General features: G+C 35.1%; 3 protein-coding genes across 5 annotated transcripts in view; 1 reads left to right on the forward strand and 2 right to left on the reverse strand.

The window, feature by feature from the left end:
* iPLA2-VIA (calcium-independent phospholipase A2 VIA) overlaps nucleotides 1-15637 on the reverse strand; it is a 28033-nt gene extending 12396 nt beyond the window's left edge. The window contains exons 1-16 of one of the 3 annotated variants that reach the window (XM_053750905.2): nucleotides 15508-15637; nucleotides 15041-15248; nucleotides 14232-14322; nucleotides 12988-13155; nucleotides 10672-10803; nucleotides 9768-9936; nucleotides 8752-8927; nucleotides 7983-8248; nucleotides 7433-7603; nucleotides 6895-7163; nucleotides 6485-6628; nucleotides 4807-4939; nucleotides 4077-4222; nucleotides 3332-3447; nucleotides 2481-2689; nucleotides 2087-2136 (exon numbers count right to left, since the gene is read on the reverse strand). In XM_053750905.2, the coding sequence (XP_053606880.1) occupies nucleotides 2133-2136; nucleotides 2481-2689; nucleotides 3332-3447; nucleotides 4077-4222; nucleotides 4807-4939; nucleotides 6485-6628; nucleotides 6895-7163; nucleotides 7433-7603; nucleotides 7983-8248; nucleotides 8752-8927; nucleotides 9768-9936; nucleotides 10672-10803; nucleotides 12988-13155; nucleotides 14232-14322; nucleotides 15041-15248; nucleotides 15508-15622 (2517 nt within the window). In that variant the 5' untranslated portion in view covers nucleotides 15623-15637 and the 3' untranslated portion in view covers nucleotides 2087-2132. Of the gene's footprint in view, nucleotides 1-100; nucleotides 2137-2480; nucleotides 2690-3331; nucleotides 3448-4076; nucleotides 4223-4806; nucleotides 4940-6484; nucleotides 6629-6894; nucleotides 7164-7432; nucleotides 7604-7982; nucleotides 8249-8751; nucleotides 8928-9767; nucleotides 9937-10671; nucleotides 10804-12987; nucleotides 13156-14231; nucleotides 14323-15040; nucleotides 15249-15355 lie in introns of those variants that run through there. The other 2 variants (XM_053750904.1, XM_053750906.2) reach the window with 2 other exon arrangements.
* A 1891-nt stretch (nucleotides 15638-17528) lies between these two features.
* On the reverse strand, nucleotides 17529-20957 carry ICA69 (Islet cell autoantigen 69 kDa). Its single transcript, XM_053750913.1, has 4 exons — nucleotides 20237-20957; nucleotides 19885-20124; nucleotides 19230-19493; nucleotides 17529-18855 (listed from the first exon to the last, which is right to left on the reverse strand). The coding sequence occupies exons 1-4, from the start codon at nucleotides 20804-20806 to the stop codon at nucleotides 18640-18642; spliced, it is 1290 nt and encodes a 429-aa protein (XP_053606888.1). The 5' UTR covers nucleotides 20807-20957; the 3' UTR covers nucleotides 17529-18639.
* Nucleotides 20958-21414: 457 nt separating this feature from the next.
* Eip63E (Ecdysone-induced protein 63E) overlaps nucleotides 21415-25223 on the forward strand; it is a 66056-nt gene continuing 62247 nt past the window's right edge. The window contains exon 1 of the mRNA XM_053750910.2: nucleotides 21415-21644. Coding sequence (XP_053606885.1) covers nucleotides 21575-21644 — 70 coding nt within the window. The 5' untranslated portion in view covers nucleotides 21415-21574. The remainder of the gene's footprint in view (nucleotides 21645-25223) is intronic.

Genomic DNA, 25223 nt, shown 5'->3' on the forward strand with positions numbered 1-25223 from the left:
AGGGAGCGCAACGGTTTACTATGTCTTTTTGTATGATATTTTGTATATATGATATTTTAATATACATATATAATGATATTTATAATAAAAAATACATAACATTTTTGTAAGCTACATTTATTGAAATAATATATTTCTGTTAAATAAAATACATTCATTACACATATTGTAATAACTGAAAAATCTTTATACGAACATATGTTAATTATACATATTATGTGGTAGATATGCCACGTAAAGCTAAACAATGCTTCACCAATCTCCGAAAATCTTATCTTATTTATCTCACGATGTAAAAAAAACAAATAATGTAACAAAAACCAATCACAGTAATTAGGGTCCGGCCAATTAACCCTCGTTTTTATACGCCCTCGGCCAGGTCGCCCTCGCCCTCACAAAATATATCCATTGTTCGATGTGTGGTCGAGAGCGTACAAGAACGGCAAAATTAACGAACCATTTTTAACACATCAAAATAAATTAAATTAAATTCATTACGTACAACTAATAGTATCATAAGTAGAAAACCGTTGCATGTAATAAAATAATTTATTTCTGACAAAAATTAGACCAAGTGTTTAATTTAATTCTCCACCATATAAATTCGGCTACTTCAAATAAATACTAAGTTACTTCAACATAATAACCACAGCTTGTGCGCATCTATAATAATCACAATTCCAGTAAACTATACCAACCCATATAACAAGTATTAAAAACTATACAACAATAACAAAATATTATTTTTAAATAATATTGTTTAATAATATTGTTGATATTGAACGTAGGTTTGTGTAATTCTATAGCAAATATCCCAAGTATTCGTATAACTACATCGCTTTGGTATACACACACTGATGATATATTATGACTAACTACATTTACAACCAAAATCTTTCAATGCTGTCATATTCAAACGCACTTTAAAAAAAACTCAAATACCATACTAAAATTTAGTTGAATTCGGGCGTTATACTGTGTTGAAATGATACAAAATAAATACATACAGAGAGCTCAACTTAGTAACATGTTCGATATATCAAAAAATAGAACCAATCATTAAATTAATATAACACCAAAACTAATTATTTGCCCAGCAAGCAATTTATAATTTATTTGTAGATTTGTGACATTCAACATTCAACCTACAGTCCAACGCACAGCGCTCAAAATGCGACAATGATATTCACGATAAAAAACCGTTGCCGTCGTATACTCGGATACTCGTATGTTCTACTCCAACGTATTTGTAACGCGCTTTGGAAAGGCGCTCGTGGGAACAATTCCTTTAAGCCCTTAAACATGCTATGAATATCTTTACACACGTAGGGAACTATGTATAGTGCTGCCACCTACTAGATATAAAAAATACGACATGAATTTCGCAAAATAATCTCTGTAACATCACGCCCTGATTCGTCCATAAATCGGAGATTTTCATGCATTGTTGAAAATCCTTATAGAGCAAATATGTGTTATAATTTAATACATTATAAAATTATCTATTTTCGATAGAATCTAATCTTATTATTAAAAAAGAACTAACATCGCAAACCCGCAATATTTGTTTAAAACATAAAATAAATACTAACAATATTGCAAATGTGACAACACTTTTTAAAGTCTACTTAAAACTAAAACACAGATTAAATTTTTCATCTATCACTAAATATTCTATATCTCTGTAGATTATATATAATATTGTCTATGCGAGAATATTGTATTTAAATATGTGACCTAAACTTGCACCCCAATTATCGAAACTATTACCGATTTACCAATATTGTGTACAAAATTCAGAAGGCAGGGCAAACCACTCTATTACTTCTCGGAGAATACAAATTTTGTGCGTGTCTTACCATTTAGGTGGGTAAAGATAACACTATATCATCAACATGATTATGAGAATATATTAATTACTATTTTTTATGCAGAAAATACATTAAGTGTTACTTTGCGACCATCAAAAGTGTCATTAACAATTCCAGTATATATTTCATTAATTTATTCCTTATTTTATTATTTGACAAATCAATGGAAACATTTTTTAATATTTCCGCAAGCCAATAAAATAAAATTTACTTACAATAGTAGGATAACATTGGAGTTGATGACTAGTTGTCTATCGCTGGTTATCTGAAAAGAAAAAAAATAGTAGCATTTTCCACTTACTTTTGGACAAAATATTTGCAAATTTTTTGGCTAAACTAACAAAAAAGGCTTGTTCGTCTCGTCTTTCACGTCAAAACGGAGTAACAGATTCGAGGCGATTTTTGGTGTGGAGATTGTAGTGGCATAGGCTATTTTTTACAGCTAGTTATTATTACTAGTAAATGACAAACCAACTATCATCATCGAGAAACAGAAATAATGCCGTTAAAAAAAGTTAATAGATTAACTGAGAAACCAACCACCAGCAGCGAGAAACGTCGGCACACAGCCATCATCAACAGGCTCTACAAGACAACATTCTCACTGACCTGAGCAGAGACACGAGCTCCTTGACCTCGTCCCGGCGCTCCCACATGAAGGCGTGCGCCTCCCACAGCATGAGCACGAGCCTGTCGTCCAGACGCTCGTCCATGGCCACGTCGCGGGACATCTGCGGCGAGAACCGGAAGTAGTGCACCCCGGCCGAGCTGCACCACGCCCGGGCGCGCTCCACGACGCGCCCGTCCGATTGCGTTGCCTGGAAATATCAATATTATGTATTGCAATCTTTCTCTCTCTCATCTGAGCGTTTGCTCGGTTACTAATCAGCCGTTGAGCGTCGAAGCCCAGGGTCCGCTATCCTACTTTTTCGTCTACACTTTGCACAATTGTCGGACGCGCCTTGACGACATCAAGCCAGCATTTCTTGGGTTTGACCCTTCTGCAAGGTCACGCTTCAATGTCATATAAAAGGACAAGTCTTATGATGGATTTATGGAGCTGTATTTTCTGACTGACTGACAGCGGAAGCTAATGTCGTGGGTCGTTACCTCCCGCTAATTTACCGCCCTCCATGTGATTAATTATGATTTTTTAAAATGCCTGTTTATGTGTACCAGTACTGGGTAAAACGGGTAATTTTGTCTTTAATAGGTTTCTAACTTGAGCCGTTTGTTGCCAACCAAGCTGAAACTTTACTAGGTCGTCGGGCCATTCTGTTCGAAGTCTATCCCGCTGCGCCCTTCGGGAACCCAAGTTGACATATTATTAATAATTTAACAAAAATATTATACATCGTTGTACCTTATTTATCACACGAACATTGTCATCGACGCATCAGCTACACAAAGCTGCCTGTCTGTTAAGTTAAGATTAGGAAGTTACAATTCACGTCACTTACCTGATCCACAAGCAACCCGCCAATAGCAGAGAGTCCACAGGCGAGGCGCGCGGTGTCCCACAAACTCTCAGGTTTAAAAACATCGAAGTCTTTTAGCTTCGTCACTGGGATGAGACCTGAAATAATTTGTTATAGTGAATAATTTATCGCAATGAAATTTCAAAGCGCTTCGGATTCAAGAGCTGAGAAACATAAATAGAATTAAAAAAGTTTTTTTTTCAAACATTTTAAATCCATGCTTTTATTGTAGACACTGAGATCTTGTTTCGATCAACGTAGTAAACTGTTAAGGAGTTCCCTCGTCGGGAGCCGATGCTGGGTGCACCATTTGGTCATGCTTGCCATAATAACCCATTGTAATGCAAACTAGTGACGTGAGAAATGTCTACTCTGTAGGACAAGCGGAAGTAAGTGAAATTTATCTTGCAATAATTTATTACAAATAAATTTTGGGACAGGTGAAACTAAACAAAACCTTGAAAAATGAAAATATTTACAAGTCAACGTGTATTTCCTTTTTAAGATCTAAAGACAAAACCATCCAATCACGCATGCGCATTACAAAATTCATACTGCTTTACATTGACAAAACCTATCGCGAAACATGCAAGCGGTCCTATATTATGCAAGCGAGTTAAAATCAAAACTTGAGATCAAAAATTGAACTGAAACTGAAACTTGTCAATTTGAACTGAAATAAACACTTTTTATTTTTATTTTAGAATTAATGACAAGACTCACAGACCTGTGCCACAAGACACGACGACTTTGAGATTAGCTTTCTTGGCCTCCTCGTGTTGTCCTGTCGCGGTTAGCGCTAAGTGAACTTCAGCTAACTCTGTCAGCGCGTCCAGTGTGGGATTGTTGCCTATTAGCCCGCCATCTAGATATCTGTAATTATAGAATGCAATACATTAACTGTGTAAATAAAGGCAGTCCTTTGTTGTGCTTAAACTGCTTAAGGACTGCCTTTATTGGGCATAAAGTTACAAACAAAACACATACAATTTTATTTCATTTACATACAATTTCAAACGTGAATATAAAATTATATGCGTAAGCGGCGACAAACGTCCCTACCGTTCTCTATGGATATTTACGAACATAAAATAAGTTAATTTATTGCCCGAGGCTTTTGAGATTTTGAAATGGGGAATTTTGAGATAAAATATAGCCTATTGCTATAGGGTAATGTACCTTTCTAATGGTGAAAGAGATTTTGAAATCGGTTCGGTAGTTTCGGATATTACCCGCCTAAAACATACAAACTCACAAACGCTTACCTCTTTATAATAATAGTATAGAATTTCTTATAACTTTACGCCACCACCCTGTTAGGTCAAATTTTTCATTATTCACTGATAGAGAATGTCATAAGGCGTTAAGTCCGCATTTTGTACCTATATTTTTTTGTAACAAAGTTTTTAAATAAAAGTAAACGTCCATAGACGTAAAGTGTCCAGCAAAGTGTTTACCTTCCCGAAGCCCTGAAGTATGAGGGCGCAGCTCCGCTGGCGCGCGCCGCCTGCCACACCAGCTGGTGGTCGGGCGGCGGCGGCGGCGGCAGCGACACCACGGACACCTGGTCTGAGGCCTCTGCGCGGGGACCTGCCTCACCATTTGTTACTTAGCCATTGTTTTACTTACAGTTTTTCCATTAAAACTTTACGATTACTTCTCTTTCAACAATACAACTTAAAAATTGGCTCCTCGTTCTTACACAGATAATATATGGCGGCCGGCCTAGTAACTTTTTTTTTAAATCGAAGTAATGAATGTCAGAAAAGAAATCATCAACAAACAGTTGACAGCTGTCAGTGCAAATGATCGGTAATGTAAAAATAAGTAAGCTAACAAGCAGTGGTGGTGTAATTGTTATGATAAGCCCGCCTGGAAAGGTCTCAGGTTCGTATCCTACTCGTGCCATATGAGTTTGTATACCGATCTGACTCATCATATTAGAGTCGTTTTCATAGACCACCACTTGCTTCCGGTGAATGAAAACATTGTGAGGAATCCTGCACACTGGTTGACAGTTTAGTACACTAGTCTGTATGCGACTACCTGCCACTAGATGGCGGTGAGTAGTCGTAAAAGTCATGTCGGATGCCTTTAGGCGACTTGAATAAAATCTGACATCAGTGTTAGCAATAACACACTCGATATGATGATGACCGAGGCAGGAGCGTCTAGGCGATCTCGATAATACAGTCAACGGCACCTTATGTTATCCTGCATGAACCTCTACGCGCGGTAATAGTACAAGTGGCGAGTTTGCAATGAATTTGGGTAGGTCGATGTGCTGTTGACTGTATGTACACTGTATATCGATTATGTACGCACCCATCAACTGCTGGCAACTGCTTTGCTCAGTAATAGTATAGTATGTATGGCACCGAAACTTTACAACAAAATTACAAATCAATATAAATGCTACCTCAAGACTTTATTAATTGATAAATGTTATTATACCTTAAATTATGTGTTTAATTACAGTTTAATGACAGACAGGGATGTTCTGACGTATGTGATGTTCCGCGAGAAAAGTACCTTTTATATAGCATAGTGGGCAAACGAGCATGCAGATGTCTGGCGGTAAGTAAACACCGCAAGGTCGCCAGCAACCCGATACGGGTCTTCGATGCATTGCAGACTTTTAGAAAAAGCGGAAGACAGAGTCTTTCTGTTACCTTATGGAGGGAAGTCGTTTAATTGCTCATTTTTATTATAAACGGTCAAAATACGTCGCTGCCACAAGGTATCTTTATTCGTAGAACGTCACTAATAAATATATACTCTACTAGCTGCACCGCACCCCGAGGCTTCGCCCCCGTGGGAATTTCGGGATAAAAGTATACCCTATGTGTTATTCCAGGATATATTATATACATGTACTAAATGGACAAATAACATAGATGAAATTAGTCCCAAAATAAGTTCGAGACTTGTGTCATGACATACGAAAATAATTACTTTACTTTCAATTAAAACATGTTGCGCGTGGTTCCACCCTAGAATAGGACCACTCCATATCCTACCGTGAATGTCGTAGGAGGCGACTTAAAGACACATAGCTGATAAACAACAATAGCATTCCCAAAGAGAATTGACGTCAGCCAGGCGGCCGGTCATAAAATCAGTGAGTCTACTTACTGAGCGTGCCATTGTGTTCGTCCAGTATATCCTGCGCTGATCGGTAGTTGCGGAATAAGTGCAAATCCACTGGTTTCCGGTCCGCCAACACAGCAAGGATGCACAATTTCGGATGTTTGATATCGGACATCACTGTTTCGGTTCCTGGAAGGGGGGGAAATTAATTTATTGAAATTTAGGTACGTCCTTTAGTGCCTCCTAAACTGGCACCAGTGAGAACTGGTGCAGGTCTAGGGTCTTGGTATAGGAATACCAAGAACCGCCATTGGCTACAACACCAATACCCAATGCCGGTATACGCATGGCGGCCGGCAACAGTATACTATGGCGGAATAGATGAGTTAATTCGACGGTGTAACCGGCTAGTAAATCTAAGTGGTATAACAATAATTTTGTATCACTTTACTTACCCAAATTCTCCTTCAGCATGTTCTCCAAAGCTTCAGAAGGGTAAGGCCTTATACCCACGAAGGCGTGTTCCTTCATCCTAAAGTACAACCTTTGGCAATCCCTCAAAGACTTCCCGCAAGATAGCGCCAAGGCTAGTATTCCACCGGTACTGGTGCCCGCGACCCAGTCGAAGCAGTTGATGATGGGTTTACCCACAGCTTCCTCGAGGTTGATCAGGATTTGGATGAGGACTAAGCCGCGAATACCGCCGCCGTCGAGGCATAGGAGTCTGATGAAAAAATATATGATAAAAAAATCTTATTCTTAGGTACAAAGAAAACATTAAAATTAACTAGGTTTAGTTTTAGTTTTCTTTTTAACAAAAATTACATTTTTGACACAAGCTTTTCAGTGATTTTCAGAGATCTTGATGCATTAAACGCAGGACAACTCACAGATAACAACGCTATAGATAGCACATCGTTGATAGTTTTTCTGGTAGAAGTTCGAACTATTCTATACTCTATTAACATACTAATAGAGCTCAATATCGCTCACCTGGCCTGTCGGTCCTCGTTATTGTTAGCAGCTCGCATAACCCCGGCCACAGATAACATATCGCTGATGGTTTTCCTGGTAGAAGCTCGAGCCACGGGCGGTGGGGGCACCCCATTGTATTCCCCACGAGTGGAGCAGCCGGCACGGCAGCCTGACATGTCTGTTGGGCATCTGAAAACATTAAATATGTTGTTAATTAAAATATTATTGACGGACATATAAACATTCTTTAAGAATATCTCAAAAACCAAATTATCAATTATGTTATTTAATTACAATTATATTAGTTGAGTTAATTAGGCATTTCTTTTCAGGAGTTTTTATTCTGAAATTCTAAATGTTAGCAAAATTACAGGATTATTTTTAAAATTTGAAATGTTATATAGCTTGTGTACTGTGTAGGTCTAATTTCTTTTGTTTTATTATTTTGTATATGGATGGATAATATACTTTATATAATATTGAGATATCTAAATATACTACACTTTGATAAACAATCGATAAACTTTGTAAGTCAGATTTTGATACATAAAATTGTAAACGAACTAACCTTTTAGCGCCAACCGCGTGCAAAACATACAAAATCTTGTCATAATTGCTACTAGACAATTCCGCGGGCACACAATGTCTAGGAGTCAACCCTTCCTTATTTTTCGCCTCCAATTTAGCGCCGAAAACTATGAGCGCTTGCACTATGGCTATGTTTGTCTGTTTAACGGCGAGGTGGAGAGGAGTGTTGCCGTCCTTGTCCCCCGTCGAGTGTTGCGCGCCTTGAGAGAGCAGTGCGACTGCGCATTCTAGTCGGCCCCTTAACACCTGCAATGTTATTTATCGTTATCAGAATCCGTATGAAAAATTAAGGTGTGGTTTCTTAGGCGTCAGATTTTTGTTCAAATCACCTAAAGACATCTTATGACTACCTGCCGAGATCTAGTGGCAAGTATATACCTATCCTATTCCGGTTATATCTTGTAAAAGATTTATAACATAAAAAAAGATTTTATCAAAAGTCAACTTATAGAAAACTCCAAGGATAGAGACCTCTATACGTATGAATATTCATAGAGCTTGCCCAGTACTAGGATTTTTCGAACATATTTTAGGTACTAAAAAAAATTAATTAAAAGGTATAAAATCTGAAACGAACGAATATCCATACAATTCAAACGAATATAATAAATACGAAAGTCTTTCTGTCATGAAATTTGTAATAGATACAGTTAATGATCCGAGGTCAAACATAGGGTATGTCTTTATATCACTCAAACTATAACACGAACATTTTGAAAATTTTACGAACAACAACAAAATATTCTTACCATAATATGCAGCGCCGTTCGGTCGTCAAAGTTCAACGCGTTAATATCACAGTTCTTATCCACCAAAGCCTCAATAACTTCCCGAGATATGGCCCAATGGAGGGGCGTACCACCATGCTTCATATCTTGTTGATGTAACTTCGGTTGCTTGTCTTTGAGGAGGTCACCCACTATACCTGAATAGGAAAAAGTATTTCAAACTTATACACTTCTGAAAGTATTTTACAATCTATGATGTAATAATATAATAATAATACTTTAGGTATTTACCAACAGAATTCTAGTTTTACAGATACATTCAGGTAGTATTTAGAATTTACAAATTTAATTGTTGTTTGGCTGTGGACTATGCACTAAGCGAGGCTTGTATCACAGCGTCAACACGATGTGACACTAGTGTGACACTAGTAATAGTGCTTTGCAATTTTTATAAGATTCTCTCTCTCATCTGAGCGTGTTTCTGGTTTCTTCCTCAGCCGTTGAGTGTCGGAGCCCAGGGATTATGTACCAAATTTTGAAGATTGCCTGAATGAAATTGATCATAAGGCCAGCTTTCGTGCATTAAATAGTAGTTTAAGACTGTGCTGTACCGCTAGCGCCACTATCACATTTTTATCAATGAAATAGTGTTATTACGAATTATGTTAAACTGGATTATAGATTTTATTAAGCCGTCGATTGAACAGAATCCAGAAACAATGCTAAACAATTGTTTGACCGGCGCATTTCGGCATCGGTTCGTAAGATAGACGTAAACAATTTAAAGTTTTATTTTGGACACAGTTGCCACAATATTCTAAAAAGAAATCAAAACACTTGTCGTAAATGTATAATATAAAACTATATAAAAACATTTATTTAGTGTAGCATAACCATTGGTGTGCTTGGTGTGGCGCTAGTGTGTCGGTGGGCCTAATTTTAAGTGTACAATTTTTTATACATGTATAAAGAGTTAAGATAAGCATCGTTTTGTGTAACACGCGTAACACATGACGGAAACCTGAATAACTGTCTACCTGGCATAGCGCTGCTGGTCCGCTGCGAGGCAGCCAGGTTGACGTCAGCGCCGGACAGCAGCAGCGCGCGCACGCAGTCCGGCGCGTCCGCCAGACATGCTGTGTGGAGAGGCGTGTAGCCTTGCTTGTTGTATATGTTTAGCGATGACGAATCGCTGTTCGCTAGCGCCTGGTGAACAATAATTTACAGATACAACAATAATAATAGTGTGGCGTGTGGTTCCGCCCTAGAACAGGACCACTCCATATCCTCTCTTGGATGTCATACGAGGCGACTGAGGGACACACAACCTAGGCAGCTGATAGGCAACAATAGCATTCCCAAGGAGGGTTGACATCAGGCGGCCGGTTGTAGAATCACAGCCGAATCTTCAAAATTTTAAGGATTTTTTTTTACGCTATCCCCAGGCGGGAACACAATATTTAAATGGATCTGTTATGTCACCCATGCTATTTAACTTATTTTTGAAAATAATAATGAGATGAAAAAATTCTGGAATTGAGCGGGAACACAATATCTCTGATTGAGCCGCGTTATCGATTCCGTTCTGTAAAGACACGAGGTACGGAGTCTATTTATAAAACCTTAAAATCGGACTTTTTCAGCTATAATTTTTACGACCGTCTTATGTTAACCCTCTACGGAATGCTGTTGGTGCCTCTCAGCTGTCGAGGCTTTAGTCACCTCATACGACGACTCGTGGTGTACATAAGCTCAACATTTTGGATATCACACATCGATTTGTGCCACTGCGCGCTATTGAATACTAATACTAATATTAACCTAGTCTATATAAGTCAAACATGGTTGAAACACGGCAATAAAAACAAAAATAATGACATAGGATTTGTACACTCTGGATTTCGCACAAAAATATGACTGAATATTAAAGGTAAAACTTACGTTAATAATTTCCTTGTTGCTCGCTGCGGCATAGTGGAAAACCGTATTACCGTCGTAGTCCACGATCCTGAGGGAGCATTTGAGGGATATGAGACTCTGTACCATCCGTATGTTGCATGATTGGACGGCCACCTGGATAACAACGATAAATTGTGTATTTACAAGCTGCGTGAATCTTGTTTTAAGTCAACAGTGTACGTACAGTCAACTGCACATCAATTTGAGTTTTCTCAACCCATTAACTTCAACATCAACCTGAGGTCGCCACAGTGTGTTTCTCAGAGCGTTTCGACCACTGTGGCCGCGCTGTCATTACAATCCGTCAATTTACTTGAGGAAGGAATCATTTTTAAAATCAATCATTCATAAAAATAACATTATTACTTTAAAATCATTATTTTAAAGTAAAATTTTAACAAATACACGAATTAATTAATTATTTATTATTTATTATTACGAATTAATTAATTATTAGTATTTGTTAAAATTTTAAACGCGGCCGCAGAACGAAACTCTCTGTGAATCACACAACTGATTACCGATAGATATGCAATGGATGTCTATTCTGGTAACCAAAGCCAAAATTGCTTTTAAATTGTAGCTCTTATTGACACGGAATAAGAACCACTATTTGGACAAGATAATGGCTTATTGTTAGTAGAATCGACACACTGTACCCAATTTCATCGATGCTCATATATTTTGCGTTAAACATAATGTTTTTTAATTAACATTATTACCATTATTTCCATAAACTTCTTATGATTAAAAAAAAAACTGGAATGGAATAATTTCACCATTAAAAGTCTTTATCAAAAAAGTGGTCGTTTCATTTCACATAATGAACACAAGTGGAAGAACAAAACTAATCTAATTGCATTATTTTTAAGTACATAAAAAAATCCGAATGTCCCAGTTAAACTTACTACATATACCTAATAAGATTGTCTGATAAAAATATAAGTATTTCTACAGCAATAATACATAACGTCAGACGTAAATCCAGTCATTCGTTAAATAACAAAGGTCATGTTGCACTATCTACACCGGTATATATATAATTATAAACACTTATGATTAAATCAATGTCTAATACTTTACATGTTTGTCTAGATTATGCACGGCTTATAAGTAATCTATTCTGGCATGTAACTATAGATGTTTTGTACAAATTCATTTTTTTTTTTTTGTTGAACTTAGGATAGTGTACATCAGTGATCTTCTTTGCGTGTCGATGGCAAATTAACGCTATATATACTTCTTGAGGTCTAAATTACTTAAACTAAGTCTACCGTCGTTTTCCAAAGCGCAAATGAAAAAGAAGCAGCGCAACAAACTTCATCGCAGCATTTTCTTCAACGACAAAATGTAGGCCTAATAGTGTTTTTGTTTGTTACATCGTTTGTTAACTAACTCACTAACCTCGGAAAGTACCAAAATATTTTTCTTCATAAAATACCAACAAAACATTATATAAGAATATAAACATAATTTTCAACTAGTTTTAACATTTACACCTTTAATATAAGCATAAAGTTCGTCAGGTATGGAAAAGATGTGAAACTGCTTGTTAAATTTGCATACACTAGTCATTTTACGTCACTATGTAACACAGGGCCTAAAAAAGCGGTTGCTAACAACATTCTACACATTTATTATTGAAAAATTATATAAGCAAATATATAATTTTATTTTTAGGTAAATTCAATGTCAAAAAACTAAAATAATAACTAAAATTCCATATCTGAAATCATCGAAAGGTTGACGTCACTGGCAGTTATTACAAATATATCATTCATAAATTGTGTGCTTATTATGAAGAGGTAAAGCGTTTGTGAGTTTGCATGTTTGAGGCGGGTAATCTCCGAAACTACCGAACCGATTTCAATAGTTATTATTTCCCTATAGGATATATTTTTCTCAAAATTACCACGGGAGTGAAGCCCCCAGCAACATCTAGTCTTTAATAAATTATGTGATAAATTTGAAAAAGCAAGACGGCCATGGTCTCAAAAGTGGTCAAAAGTGGCTTTGTTATTGGCAAACAAGTGTCACTTGGTTTGGCGATATGTACAGTCCCCCCCCCCCCTCCGCGATTTGAACACCATCTCTTAGGGGGTCAGATTTCTCAGTGGTAGACTGTACCTAACGACCGATATCGAACAATTATCTTCACTATCGCTACTATATTATAAAATAAAATAAATAAATAGTCTTTGTCTTACAATTCACGTGCTAAACTCGCCGATCGTACACCTGCGAACTTTAGTCATTATCAAACAAACCAATGATAAAATTATGATTATGTTATCTTACCATAATCGGCGTAATTCCAGTAAGCGAATCCTGGTCGTCTATATGCTTTTGTACATCTGAGTCGTTGAATAATTCGTACAGCCCAAAATGGGCGACTATATGAGCTATTGTCCACGTCTGGTGCTCCGACAACGTGTCACATAGCCTTTGTAGTGTTGGTATTGTACACTGAAATATTTAAACATTTATTTTAATATGAAATGGATACCCATCAGCTTCATAAATAAAGACAAATGATAGAATTCTGTGGAAGAAGTTTGGGGTCAATTCGTCAGAAATATGCGGATAAAAAACTTTTCAAGACCCTAAGGAAAATTTAGGGTATCAGAAGTCCTTAAAATGCGTCATTACAATTTATTTCTTCATTGTGTTCATGGTAATAAAGTAACATCCAAGTGCTTATCATCTAAACAGTTTACTAAATGTAGATAGGTATATAATTTATAGATATCTTTTCAGACATTTAAAGGTCAAAGTCTGGAGAGTGACACAACATTAGTAGTAAGTACCTATGAAATAGTAATTTGGTTTCACTATCCATACTGAGAGGTTTCCACACTTTGGTAATGGTTGTATATGTGTGTCTGTAATCATGTAGTTACTAACATCATTTAAAAAAGAACCAAATCCTGGCAAAATGTATTCTAAAAAATACTATGTAAACAAATTAACAAAGAATGTTCTTAACTCTGTGACACAGAGATCAAGGATACCTAAGAAAAGAGTTGACAATGTCAACATTGGGTTTTCATTATACTTATCATTGTACTTGTTCCAATACATTTTGTTTCAAGCTTTTTGAACAAGTACTTATAAACTTAATACAATATATTCACTCATTTGGCTTACAAATTTGCAAATACAAATACTATTATATGATTCTAATATGAGGAAGTGGTTAATACAACTTCTTCATACCCACTGACAGGAAGCATCAAGATGTATATTAATTATACATATGCTATCCTGAGGATTATCAACAAGTAGAAAATCAGTCCTTAAGCCTGAAGTCTAGTCACACTATGAATAAAAATTACTTTTTTTGCTTGGCTTACATATCATATTTATTATAATTAGATAAATATCCAAATATTATTATTATTATTTCGATCTAGCCTCATAGCAGGCTAGTAATATTTTTTTCTTTGACCTAGTTTTATAATGTACAGAGTCCATTTGCACTTTTCTTACTGCCTCCATAAATTCAAAACTTGTATACAAACTTTTATTTATCTTAAACTTACCTCTTTGGTGACTTTGATATACAATGGTATTTTATCTTTAAAAATGGCGAATCGCTCCTCTGAGATATCTGAATTTTCTGATCGGAATAAACTGAAAAAAAAAAGAATTAAGTCTATATCAGATACAGATCAGAATCAAAGAATCAAATTCTAAAAATGTTTTACTTTCAATGCTGCCCATTATTCTGTTTATTTATAGCAATCTGTTTAATTAGTATTTTAATAAAACCTGGAAAGAGTTTACAATTATTTCGGCTTTGTAAAAGACTAACATTAGTTTTTATAATGATTATGTAAACAGACGTGGCTTACAATTGTCTGTTCTTAGCTCTGATACTCTGCCAATATTTATTGATGTGAGTCATGCATCAAATTAAAATAGGTTTCAATCTGTTCATGATTAAATTTTGACAAAGATACAACTTATCCTGAAATTAAGATTGTTTAAGAGTAGCTATAATACTTCTAGGGCAATTATTGTCCTACAAACAAAAGGATTCAAAATATTATTTAGTTTTTAATTGTATAACCCATAACAAATTCTCAAGTCATCAAAGTAGGTAGTAATATGTTTTTATTTAATAGGTTTTGTGAACATGTTCTACTTAATGTGCTACCTAATAGGATGCAGTTAATTATGTTGAAACAATGAAAGTTTAGTAAAGCAAAGTACAAGTTAAAAGTGAGAAAATAATGAGATTGTCTAATGGCTGTGGATGATGAAACTCTTTGTAAAGAAATGTTAATGGAAGATTGTTTCCAGTTGAAGCTTTATTTTTTAAATTTGTCATGGCAAAGTTTTAACTGACCTGTACATGTGATGCAAAGTCTCAGTAAAAGGTTTCTGCAAAACAATTTCGAAAAATTTGTCCTTCGGATTCTTGTTGTCTACCGGTATTTTTGGTGCATACAGAATCATGGAATCTTCTCTGTAAAGTATTGGTCGGGAAATATAGTTGTCCGAGCGTACTTCTAGGACTTTGGTAGGTGACTCCTCGGCACCGAGGAACCGAAAAACTGTAATTAAACATGTCTTCAAATAGGGAATAGGGTTTTGTACGAAAACAAAAAATACTATATTTATAGGGTCTACATATAGCTAGATAGTTAAGTATTTTACTTACATGAATTTAACATTTTAATATTTTTAGAAAGAATTACAAATCAATATTTTCTTTCAATAAACACATCACATCAAAATGATCTTTCACTCACACACAAACGAACTAAATATTTTATTTAGATATGTTTAAACACAGCCACAAACCAAAGATACCTATATTATAATTAATAACGGCGCGCGAGACCAGCGAGATGATGGAATATTGAAATAATGAAATATTTTTCGCGTTTTCTTTTCTTTTTTTTTTCTTTGAGTATAGAATCTGCATAGAGTTTATATATACAGAGCGCTCCTATCCAATTTATTTATTCATAGGTACAAGTAGTATTATCTAGGTATAGGTTACATCTGCTCACGTCGAGTTGTAGGTACAGCTACCTATTTGGCTACCTAGCTGTACCTACAACTCGACGTGAGCAGAGCACTTTTAGACCTTTTAGGCCCATAGACGCCGGAGCGAGCGAAGCGAGCGAGGTCTAGCATTCCACTTGAGGCAAAAATACATATTTTGTATGTATGTATGTTTGTTTGTTTGTTTGTTTGTTTGTAAAGCGATAACTTTCGAATCTTGATGAAATTTAAAAGGTATGTAGGGTATTCCAATAGAATTTTTAAGTTCGTGCGGGATCAAAATCGATTCAGTCGTTTTGGAAATATTCACAATTTTGTAAAAAAATATTGTGTTCGCGAGGTTTAAGTTCGCGGCGAACAACTAGTCATAATCATTAGATTATAGAGGTTAATATTTTAAGAAAAATATATTGAAAAATAGAACATTGCCAAACTTGTTAGATTATGTCGTAGTACTACTCTAGAATGCAGTTTCCTAGTAACATTGAATATTTCAAATATCAAAATAAAACTTACAAAAGATATATAATATTTGCTATTACCTACCTATATGGAAGAAAATTTTAGAAGAATAAAGTACATAAAAAGACAGAAACACGTTAAAAATTTATTATTTATCTTCTACCTTATTATTATACAATTCAGAGTACGATTGATTATAGACTATGTTAACATTACTACATCACTAGATAAGACGCCTGGTAGTGGTATTAAGTTCACCACCATCTCTAAAAATTCGTGTTTTTCATTTATCAGCGGTCTAGTAGAGTGATAGGTTCTCCTACTAGCTTCCATTGACCAAGAGAATCTATCAAACAAAGTCATCGGTGACATTGGCAGCCTAAAAATGGCAATGACATTAATTATAATGAACTAGATGGAATTAGTCTGAAAACTATGAAAAAGAAAAAAAAAACATCAAATGACGAAAAAACCAAACAACTGTGTTGCCATGCCACTGTATGCTTTGCACCTATGGTACTCTGTACTTACTAATCCATGTTTGCACCTAAGCTTTGCACACATAAAAGAACAAATGTAATGTTCTTATATGTGTGTTGTTTTGCTTATATTTATAATAGTAAGAAGCAAGTCTTGAGTTTTTATACGATATTTGAATTCGATTGCCTCAAAATAGAGGTAGCCACGGACTCTAAAAAACTCTAAGTGTGAAAATCAATAAAGTGTGAAGATTCTGCTTGCCTGATATCGACCTCTTTTTGGGAATCGACTGTCAAGGCTTTCTATCCTTTAGTAGCCTCATTCGACATTATCCTCGTGTCCATGATCCTATTCTAGGATTCCTCCTAGAATAGGATCACACAATCGCACACTCCAATCCTACACTGTATTGATTACTATAATAGCTGTTGCCCATTGCTTCACCAGCGATACTGTGTTTGACCTCAGGTCATCTGCGTTATGAAAGGTACCTACTTAAATCCATACATCAGACATCTTTAGTCTCTAACTCTGTGTGATATGGAGTACATAGGTACCTACGTAAGTACTCAAATAGACTCATGGAATTACTAGCTAAATCCAGGAATCGACTTGTTACCCCGAGAGAATGGATGTTGACCACAGATATAAAAACATTACATTGAAGATGTTGACCGACCTTGACTGACAGATGATCAACGAAATGGTCGTTTTTAGTGAACGATGGAGCCATGAAATTGAAAAAAAAAAGGTCTTGTCTGCGGCCTGACTGAGTGCGGATTAAAATTCGCAGTGCTGACAGGGCCGAAACGTTCCGTAATTAGAATGACACGAAAAAAAATAGAATAAATTATATCAGTAAATAGGATAAAATCAAATTATTTGAAGTTGTTAAATGGTTTTAATAAGTACATTATATAAGAATACATAACTACCGCAAACAATGGAATGTAATCGATTAAATAATATTCTTTAACTCATGTATATAACTAGCTACTTTAATATTTAGGAAAACCCAAAATAAAAATCACATTAATATACACATACCGATTCTTACAATGAGCCACTTTATAAATTGCGACAAGTTTATTTTAGGCAACACATAAAAAAATGAAATTTATACAAAACAACATAAGTATATATTTATTTGTACTTCTTATGTTCAGATCTGCCGACTAGAAATTTTAGGATGTTATTATACCTACCTACTAAACCTTAATGCTATCTTTGGTTTAAGTACAAGTTTATAATCTAATTCCTAATTTTCCCAAATAAATTAAAAGTTTTTAGGATGTATTTCTAAAATTAGGCATAACATTATATAAATATTTTTAAAATTGATTTTACAGAATAAATACAGAACTTTCATCACTGTCTGATAGATACATCAGCTGCAATAAGCTACCTGTCTAATATTAAATAATTTAGCAATGTTGCAAGAAAATAACCAAAATAAAAATTTAATTATGTATGTAAGAGAATTAATTAAGAATAAATTCAACTTGGAATAACAGAACTATGCTGTGTTTAAACACAATCTTACGACATAATGGACCATACCTATGACACTATAGCTGAGGCAATAGACAATTTAACTTCTTAATTTTTATTTTATCTCACTACAAATTTTCATATCAGTTTTTAAAACACAGGTTTACAACACAGGCGACAAACAATATATAGGTCAATCGTTAGATGTGCGCAACGAAAAGTGAAAATATGGTATGCCTGCACAATAGCAAATAATAAAATAACTTGAATTGTCTTTTGTGCAGGACATACTCGTACTTGATACATACTCGTACATGGTGGCGCATATTGTATAAACATTCAAATAATCATGATTATTTTTACTGTCTTCAAAGTAAATTCATAGCAAATTCTCTTATATCTCAAGCCTCATAACTTGGCTCTGTTTACCATATAAAGATAAGTATTTGTATAAATATTTTGAATAGCATAACATGCTATTTATTTTAAAGGCAGTAGTAATTAAGCAGCATGACTTTGGTTAGTGTTGGATCCTAGAAGATTATCAGGGTTTGCCAGAGGATCTAGTTCTGCAAACAGTTTGAACCAGGCTGCCTTATCTTCTTTCTTCGGAAGCGGTCTTGTTGAATTCTCTTGAGGTTTTACAATTTTATTATTGTTCATACTTACTGGTGCTATTGGGTTTTGGAAACTATTCATTGGACCAGCATTCAAATTCTGGAAAAAAGAATTAATTGGCATAAATATACTTTCGTTTATTTATTATTTTCAAGAAAATTCATTAGACTTTCTCTTTAGGTATTTTAGAATTAAAAGCTGCAGAGTAAACTAATCCTACTAATATTATAAATGCGAAAGTTTGTGAGGATGTATTTGTGTTGTGTATGTATGTTTGTTTCTTTGTTACGCAAAATCTATTGAATGGATTGTTATGAAATTTGGTACATGGGTAGAATATAGTCTAAAATAACACATAGGGTACTCTTTATCCCGAAATTCACAGGAGTGAAGACCCAAGGCGCAGCTAGTGACAAATATATCAAACATCATCATTTATTTAGACTGAAGAGTATAATTACTAAATCAATTACCTGTAATAGCTGTGACGGCATAAATGATCCAAAATTAGCAGGCATATCACCAGAATCCAACTGTAAACCAGCTAAATCAGAGATCAAACTGGATGCTTCAGCAGCTGGTTCAGATTCCAGACAAACGGTGTCAATCAGATTAGTAGTGTCACTATTAGATGTAGATGGGTCACATGAGCCATTGTTGGACGGGGTAGATTCATTGTTAGGCTTGTTGATTTCTTTGGTTTCCTTCTCATTAGTATTGTCATCTTTGTATTCATCCTAAATTCACAAATATTTTTAATTTTACTAAATAGAATGAGAAGAAAAATTAGACTAGCAATGTCTGTTACGAAAATTAAGTATTTTTTTTTACAAAAATGTAATTTATGATAACTACAAGCTTTTATTTTTGCCAGAGAGAACTTATTGCATTCAACATTTGGACAAAAAAGTAATGTCTGTGCAGTAAATTGATCCTGGGTGTACCATCTTGCATATCACAATAATGCCATTGTAAATTAACATGTGTATACAAAATTTCAGTTCAACCATTCGAAGATATCAGCTTTAAAATTTGGTTTCAAGAATCCACCCAAACATAATTATATAACATAACTACATACATAAAATTAATTAAATAAAAGCTTGTTAAAATATATCAGTGATATACCTTGAAAAATAACATTTGGTCCTTATCCACTGGCACAATTTCTTGCTTAGTTTCTCCTTCTCCTAAAGTCTGAGATAATTCCTTCAAAATACAGAACTCATACTGCGGTGTGGCATTCATAGTATCCGCTGTAGCCACGAGAGTCTGAGACACTTTGGTGGCAAATGTCATGAATGAACTCTGATAATTAGAGAGCACATGAGAAAACATGTTACATCTTGCTGCTGCTAAAAGGTCAATCTGAAATGATTAATACAATTATGTCAACCTCAAAATGTCTTCACAGATGGCTATACACTTTCATGAGATTTTATTCCTGAAATAAAAACAGTAAAAAAGAGTTGCAACTTACTTTTTGTAGTACATCAAGGGTCAGCTTATCAAATACTTTTTTGCTCTCACGCACTTGTCGCTGTGCTTTGCGGAAACTATCAAGACCGCGCCCCGTATCGGGGTCTAGTTGAGCACTCGCTGATTTCATCCAACTAAGCGCAGCACGATATTCAATGCGAGCTTTTTCCATAGCAGACACGGTTGCACGCATATCGCTAACAGCACGCCCTCTAAAAGTCTCTACTTCATGATAAAGCCTTAACAACGGCCCACGCACCGATAAACGCTGTTGTCCACTGTATGAAATAGCTTTCCCAGCTGATATCATATGCTTCCCCGAAGCATCTGTACTTTTCCCTGCATCTCGTAAAAACTTCCCCAAAGTATTCTCTTCCTGTGCCAAAACACAAAGACGTTGTTGATATTGGTCTAATATACGCTGCAACTGTAAGCAACTATCTGATATTGATCGAAATAACTCTAATTTTGCGTCCAATTCAGCGTCCGATGAAACAATACACTCATCTTCTTTAGAACCTAACTTCTTCAACACAGTTTTCTTGGTAACCCAATATTGATGTTGCATCATGTTTTGGGCTGATTAATGTTAGCAATTTTTTTATATTTAGCTAAATGAGTAACAAATATGTAAAAATGAATTATAATGCATTGAACAGAGCAAGAAAACAGGTTCTGGGACTTGACACAAGACAGACAAGACAAATCAGCAAACAGACGCCATTTTGACATATTGAAATGACATGACAATTGAATTTATTGACAGATTGACAGTGACGGCAGTGTCTATGGTTTTAGCAAAGTTTTAGCTAACTGAACAAAGAAAACGTAGAGTGCTCAAACAAGATAAACTAAATTTGCTTTTTCTTTCATGGTTGTCTCGTCAAAATTGACGTACTCTCATACAAGTAATATAATTAGAAATTATTTAAAGAAGGGACGAGTATTGACAAAGAAGAACCGAGTATTGAGTATGGTGTTTGATATTTGCGTGCAAAATAAGCTAGAATAATATGTAACATACATATTTAGAATCAATTTATAAATTAACTATACGAATTTTTCCTTACAATTTAATTCTAACATGTTAAAAGTAAATGCTGATTTTAAATATTATTGTTTATTTACTTTCTTACTTTCCATTTACGTTTTATTGCCTTAATTATTTTAAAAAGTTATTAATAGTCTATGGGTGATATTTACAACCGGAATGTGGAATGGCTGCCCTCTTTAGCTTTAATTGCAAATAAACTGTGTGATATAGTCGTTTTCATAGAAATATGCACAAATTTGTAAGGTGAGAGTGACTTTATACGTTACGTGTAATTAGGGTATTAGAATGTATTGCGCCAGTGATAAAACTATCGCCGGAGTGTCATCGTCCCAGTCTTCCAAGAATGTCAAAGATGGTAAGTTTTTTGGTTGACGTATATTTCTATAACGTTCCCGTTTTTTAGTTAGATTTTCTTTTACTTTACTCATCATAACCTAATATAATATATCTAACTAAACAACTCTCTTTCCAACCCTCTTTGTTTTATTCAATTCAAAAGTTTTAAAATAGTTTTCAACTTCATGCCATGAGAGTAATCTCACTCTTTTGTGTATTTATATAAATACATATAAATATATATGTTTTAATATAGTCTTATGCTAAAAATAAACAAAAGCTGCTATTAATAAATGTAGGTTTTAACAAGAAGTTATTATTAAAAACATATGTTGCATTTTGAATCATGCCAAACAATTTGCTGTAATGTTTCATTATCTCAGCTACTACAAATCCATTTCTGGAAATAATCTGGAGAATTGTGTAGTGAATGATCAAACCTAACCAAGCTAAGCTAATCACTGGTTGATAAAATGGGTGATATTTTTCTGCTGATCATTATTTACTATTTTGGAAAGACTTATTCAAGTAGAATAAATATCACAATATGGAAATCCATCATGCCACAATTTAGAGAAAAAATTGTATTAATAAAGTAATTATTGTAATTTAACAAATTTAATTCTGCTTGTCTGAAATGGCTTTAAAAGTTTTCACATATGAATTTTTGTATTTAGATAACTATTCTACTAGGTATTAAAATTTATCTTGTTAAACTGTGACATGTCCTTCACTCTGTATTGAGTTAACTGCATTAGGGTTCTTCCTTCCCTCGAGGAATATTTTCCACAGTTAGGGCCCTTTTTTCATTGCTCAAAGAGTTATGCCAATCCATGATAATCCATTTTAACATATATAATCATAAAAAAATCATAATAAAGAACAAAAATATTTATTAATTTGATATGCTGCATTGCATTGTATATGGTTTCATACAGTGGTGTATGGTTTCATACTAGAATTGGACCAATGGGTTCTGAACGAGTTTTAGCAGCTGATAGGCAACAGTATGATTATCAAGGAGGGTTGATATCAAGCAGGCAGCACTTGGGAAATAACTTTGGAAGGTTTATTTTTTATGCTGGGCCCGGTCTCAGCAGGGTGACAGCTACAAATGCAACGGTGAACTTGCACAAAGCAGTCCATTAGGCAACCTTTGGATCTTTTGTACTTACCTTTCTGCCTTACACATCCAATATTCAAGATCATACAATTTACATGTCTCTATATCATGGGGTAGACAAAATCTTGGTGAAACCTGAGTGACTAACAAAGCAAATATGAAAACACCCTTTATTCTGTTCCAAAATTTTGCAATTCCGTTGGAATTTCGGGAAAGGTTCAATACCAAACATTGACGACTTTTACAAACCTATACAAAATCAATCCCTCGAAAGATAAACTATTTGCCAACCATTCATGTCAAGGTTACTATTGATGTTTGATTCGTTTGCGTGTCTGTTCCCGATATACCTACTTTATCGATTTACAATCTTCCGATTTCGAGTATACCATCACCGATTGCAATACAGACATTACTCTAAAATATCCACTTGGGAGTTGCGAAAAGGAATGTCCCGGTCGACTTGAAACCGTAGACGAAATCTTGAAGCTTCAGACATAACTATCGTCCGTCTGAATTTTTTCCATTGTGAAATGAATTTAATTGTGAATGAAATTAATTTGTCAAAATTTTTCGAAATCATTCAGAAAATTGATGAAATTAACTAAGATTCCGTGAAAATCGGGCTCCCTGGCAGAAACGTTGTGGTGACACCTCTTCATGCGTAAATGAACGTTTTTGAATTGTACCTATTATAAATTTTTATTTTGTTGGGAGTTTTAATTCATTAACCAAAATTCGTGATCAAAGTCTGGGCATTTCTGCACCCCCCAGTTGCGACCGGGGCGCGTGTCCCGGCTTACCCCCCGAGATATGGGGCTGACTGTTACGGGTTTTTGTGTAAATACTCATCAATTCTTATTGAGATCGGGTGATTGATTTGCAAAACCACTTTATTGCAAAGAGCAGTCGCCTTCGGGAAGATAAAATTTAAATATAAATGATTTTCTAGAACATTCGGATTAAAAGCATTTTCACATTTTATGGACGTTGGAATTAATAGGGCTTGCAACTACATATGTATATACAGTTCGCACATTCCGACTCCCGGGTGGTTCATAGTGGATTTTTCCTTCTCAGTCTGGATTTTATTGTAAAACTGGGAAATTCTGATAAAGAAATCATATTTTAGTCTGTCGTCGACCACCTAAAATCCGGTGTGCGCTTTTCTATATGAAGTTGTAGCTGGCTGCTCGGTTTCTTTCATTTTGAAAACGGTGCGTTTACGTACAATTACATACAAAAATACGTGCACACGTTACGCGGTCGTTGTGTCTTTGTTTTGTTATTTTTATTCAAACATACCAAAAAAAAGGATAGCGAGATTTTCTCTCCCGATTTGCACCAAAATCTCAACTTGCTACGGGACAGTAGGTAGGATAAAGTATTTTCGCTTTGTCGCAAGCGCAATTTCCCGCGCCGCAATGCTGCCCCAGTTAAATTAACATTTTCCACTCCTCCCTCTGTAATGCCGCTTTCTAAATGTCAAAGGTCTTCTGATGTCATATCAGATGCCAAGAGTGATTCTATCTGCCTAGGATATTGCCACAGACTTTATAATGCGATTATTACATAGTTACTGTAATTACCTTGAAGGATACAATAGTTTGATTGACGATTAGTAATGTGGATTATGTTATTAGTATATTTGGAACCGACAAATCACATAATACCGACAATAATGTCGGTGTGTTATTGACTTAGTCGATAAATAAAATAATTTTCTTAATATTATTATGATTCACACGGACGGGTAGCTATCATGAAATATAAGGCTATAATGCCTAAAAGCCTCTTTCTCGCTACAGAGCCAACAATACAATGAACCTGTTACGACACGCCATTTGGCTTATCTTTTCTTCTTTCAAAAGCTAAGTGACAGTCCAAGATCTGTTGTGAATAATGGTTTGGTCATTTTACTTTTTGGTCTTTTTTGGATATCGCTAATTTCGTATCATTAATTTGTTTCTTAAATTTTAATTCTTTAAGCAATGTTTTCTTGACAGGCCTGTCGATTCTAACGCTAAATTTGTACGATACCACCGATACTGCATTAAATGCATCATACAGGTATTCAAACAATTTAAAGTCCTGCCTGTTTGCGGTTTCGTATATGTTCATATCATCCACTTTTTCTCCTAGATTCCCATAGAACCCTCCATACATTATTATTTATTTGACAAAATACTTTTATACTCCCAGAGCCGAAACGTTTAGAACTTTCCTCTTTGTGAAATTACCAACCACAAGTAGTTCGTAGGTTAGATCTATAAATAGAATGTAGGGAGAGGAGTGCGAGAAAAGCCCCAATTTAGCGCTAATGCGGAGCCTCCCGATCAATGGGCGCTTTACCGCTTCTCCTAAAGCGATTGTTGAATTGCTTTAGGCCGAATCTTTTCTCTAGACAGACGATTCGGCTATTATCATTTGCTGATTGGAGTTTTATCGCTAATTAAATAGCGCTCTGTTATTGTA

The sequence above is a fragment of the Plodia interpunctella genome, chromosome 10 (assembly GCF_027563975.2).
Source record: "Plodia interpunctella isolate USDA-ARS_2022_Savannah chromosome 10, ilPloInte3.2, whole genome shotgun sequence".
Classification (NCBI taxonomy): Eukaryota; Metazoa; Arthropoda; class Insecta; order Lepidoptera; family Pyralidae; genus Plodia; species Plodia interpunctella.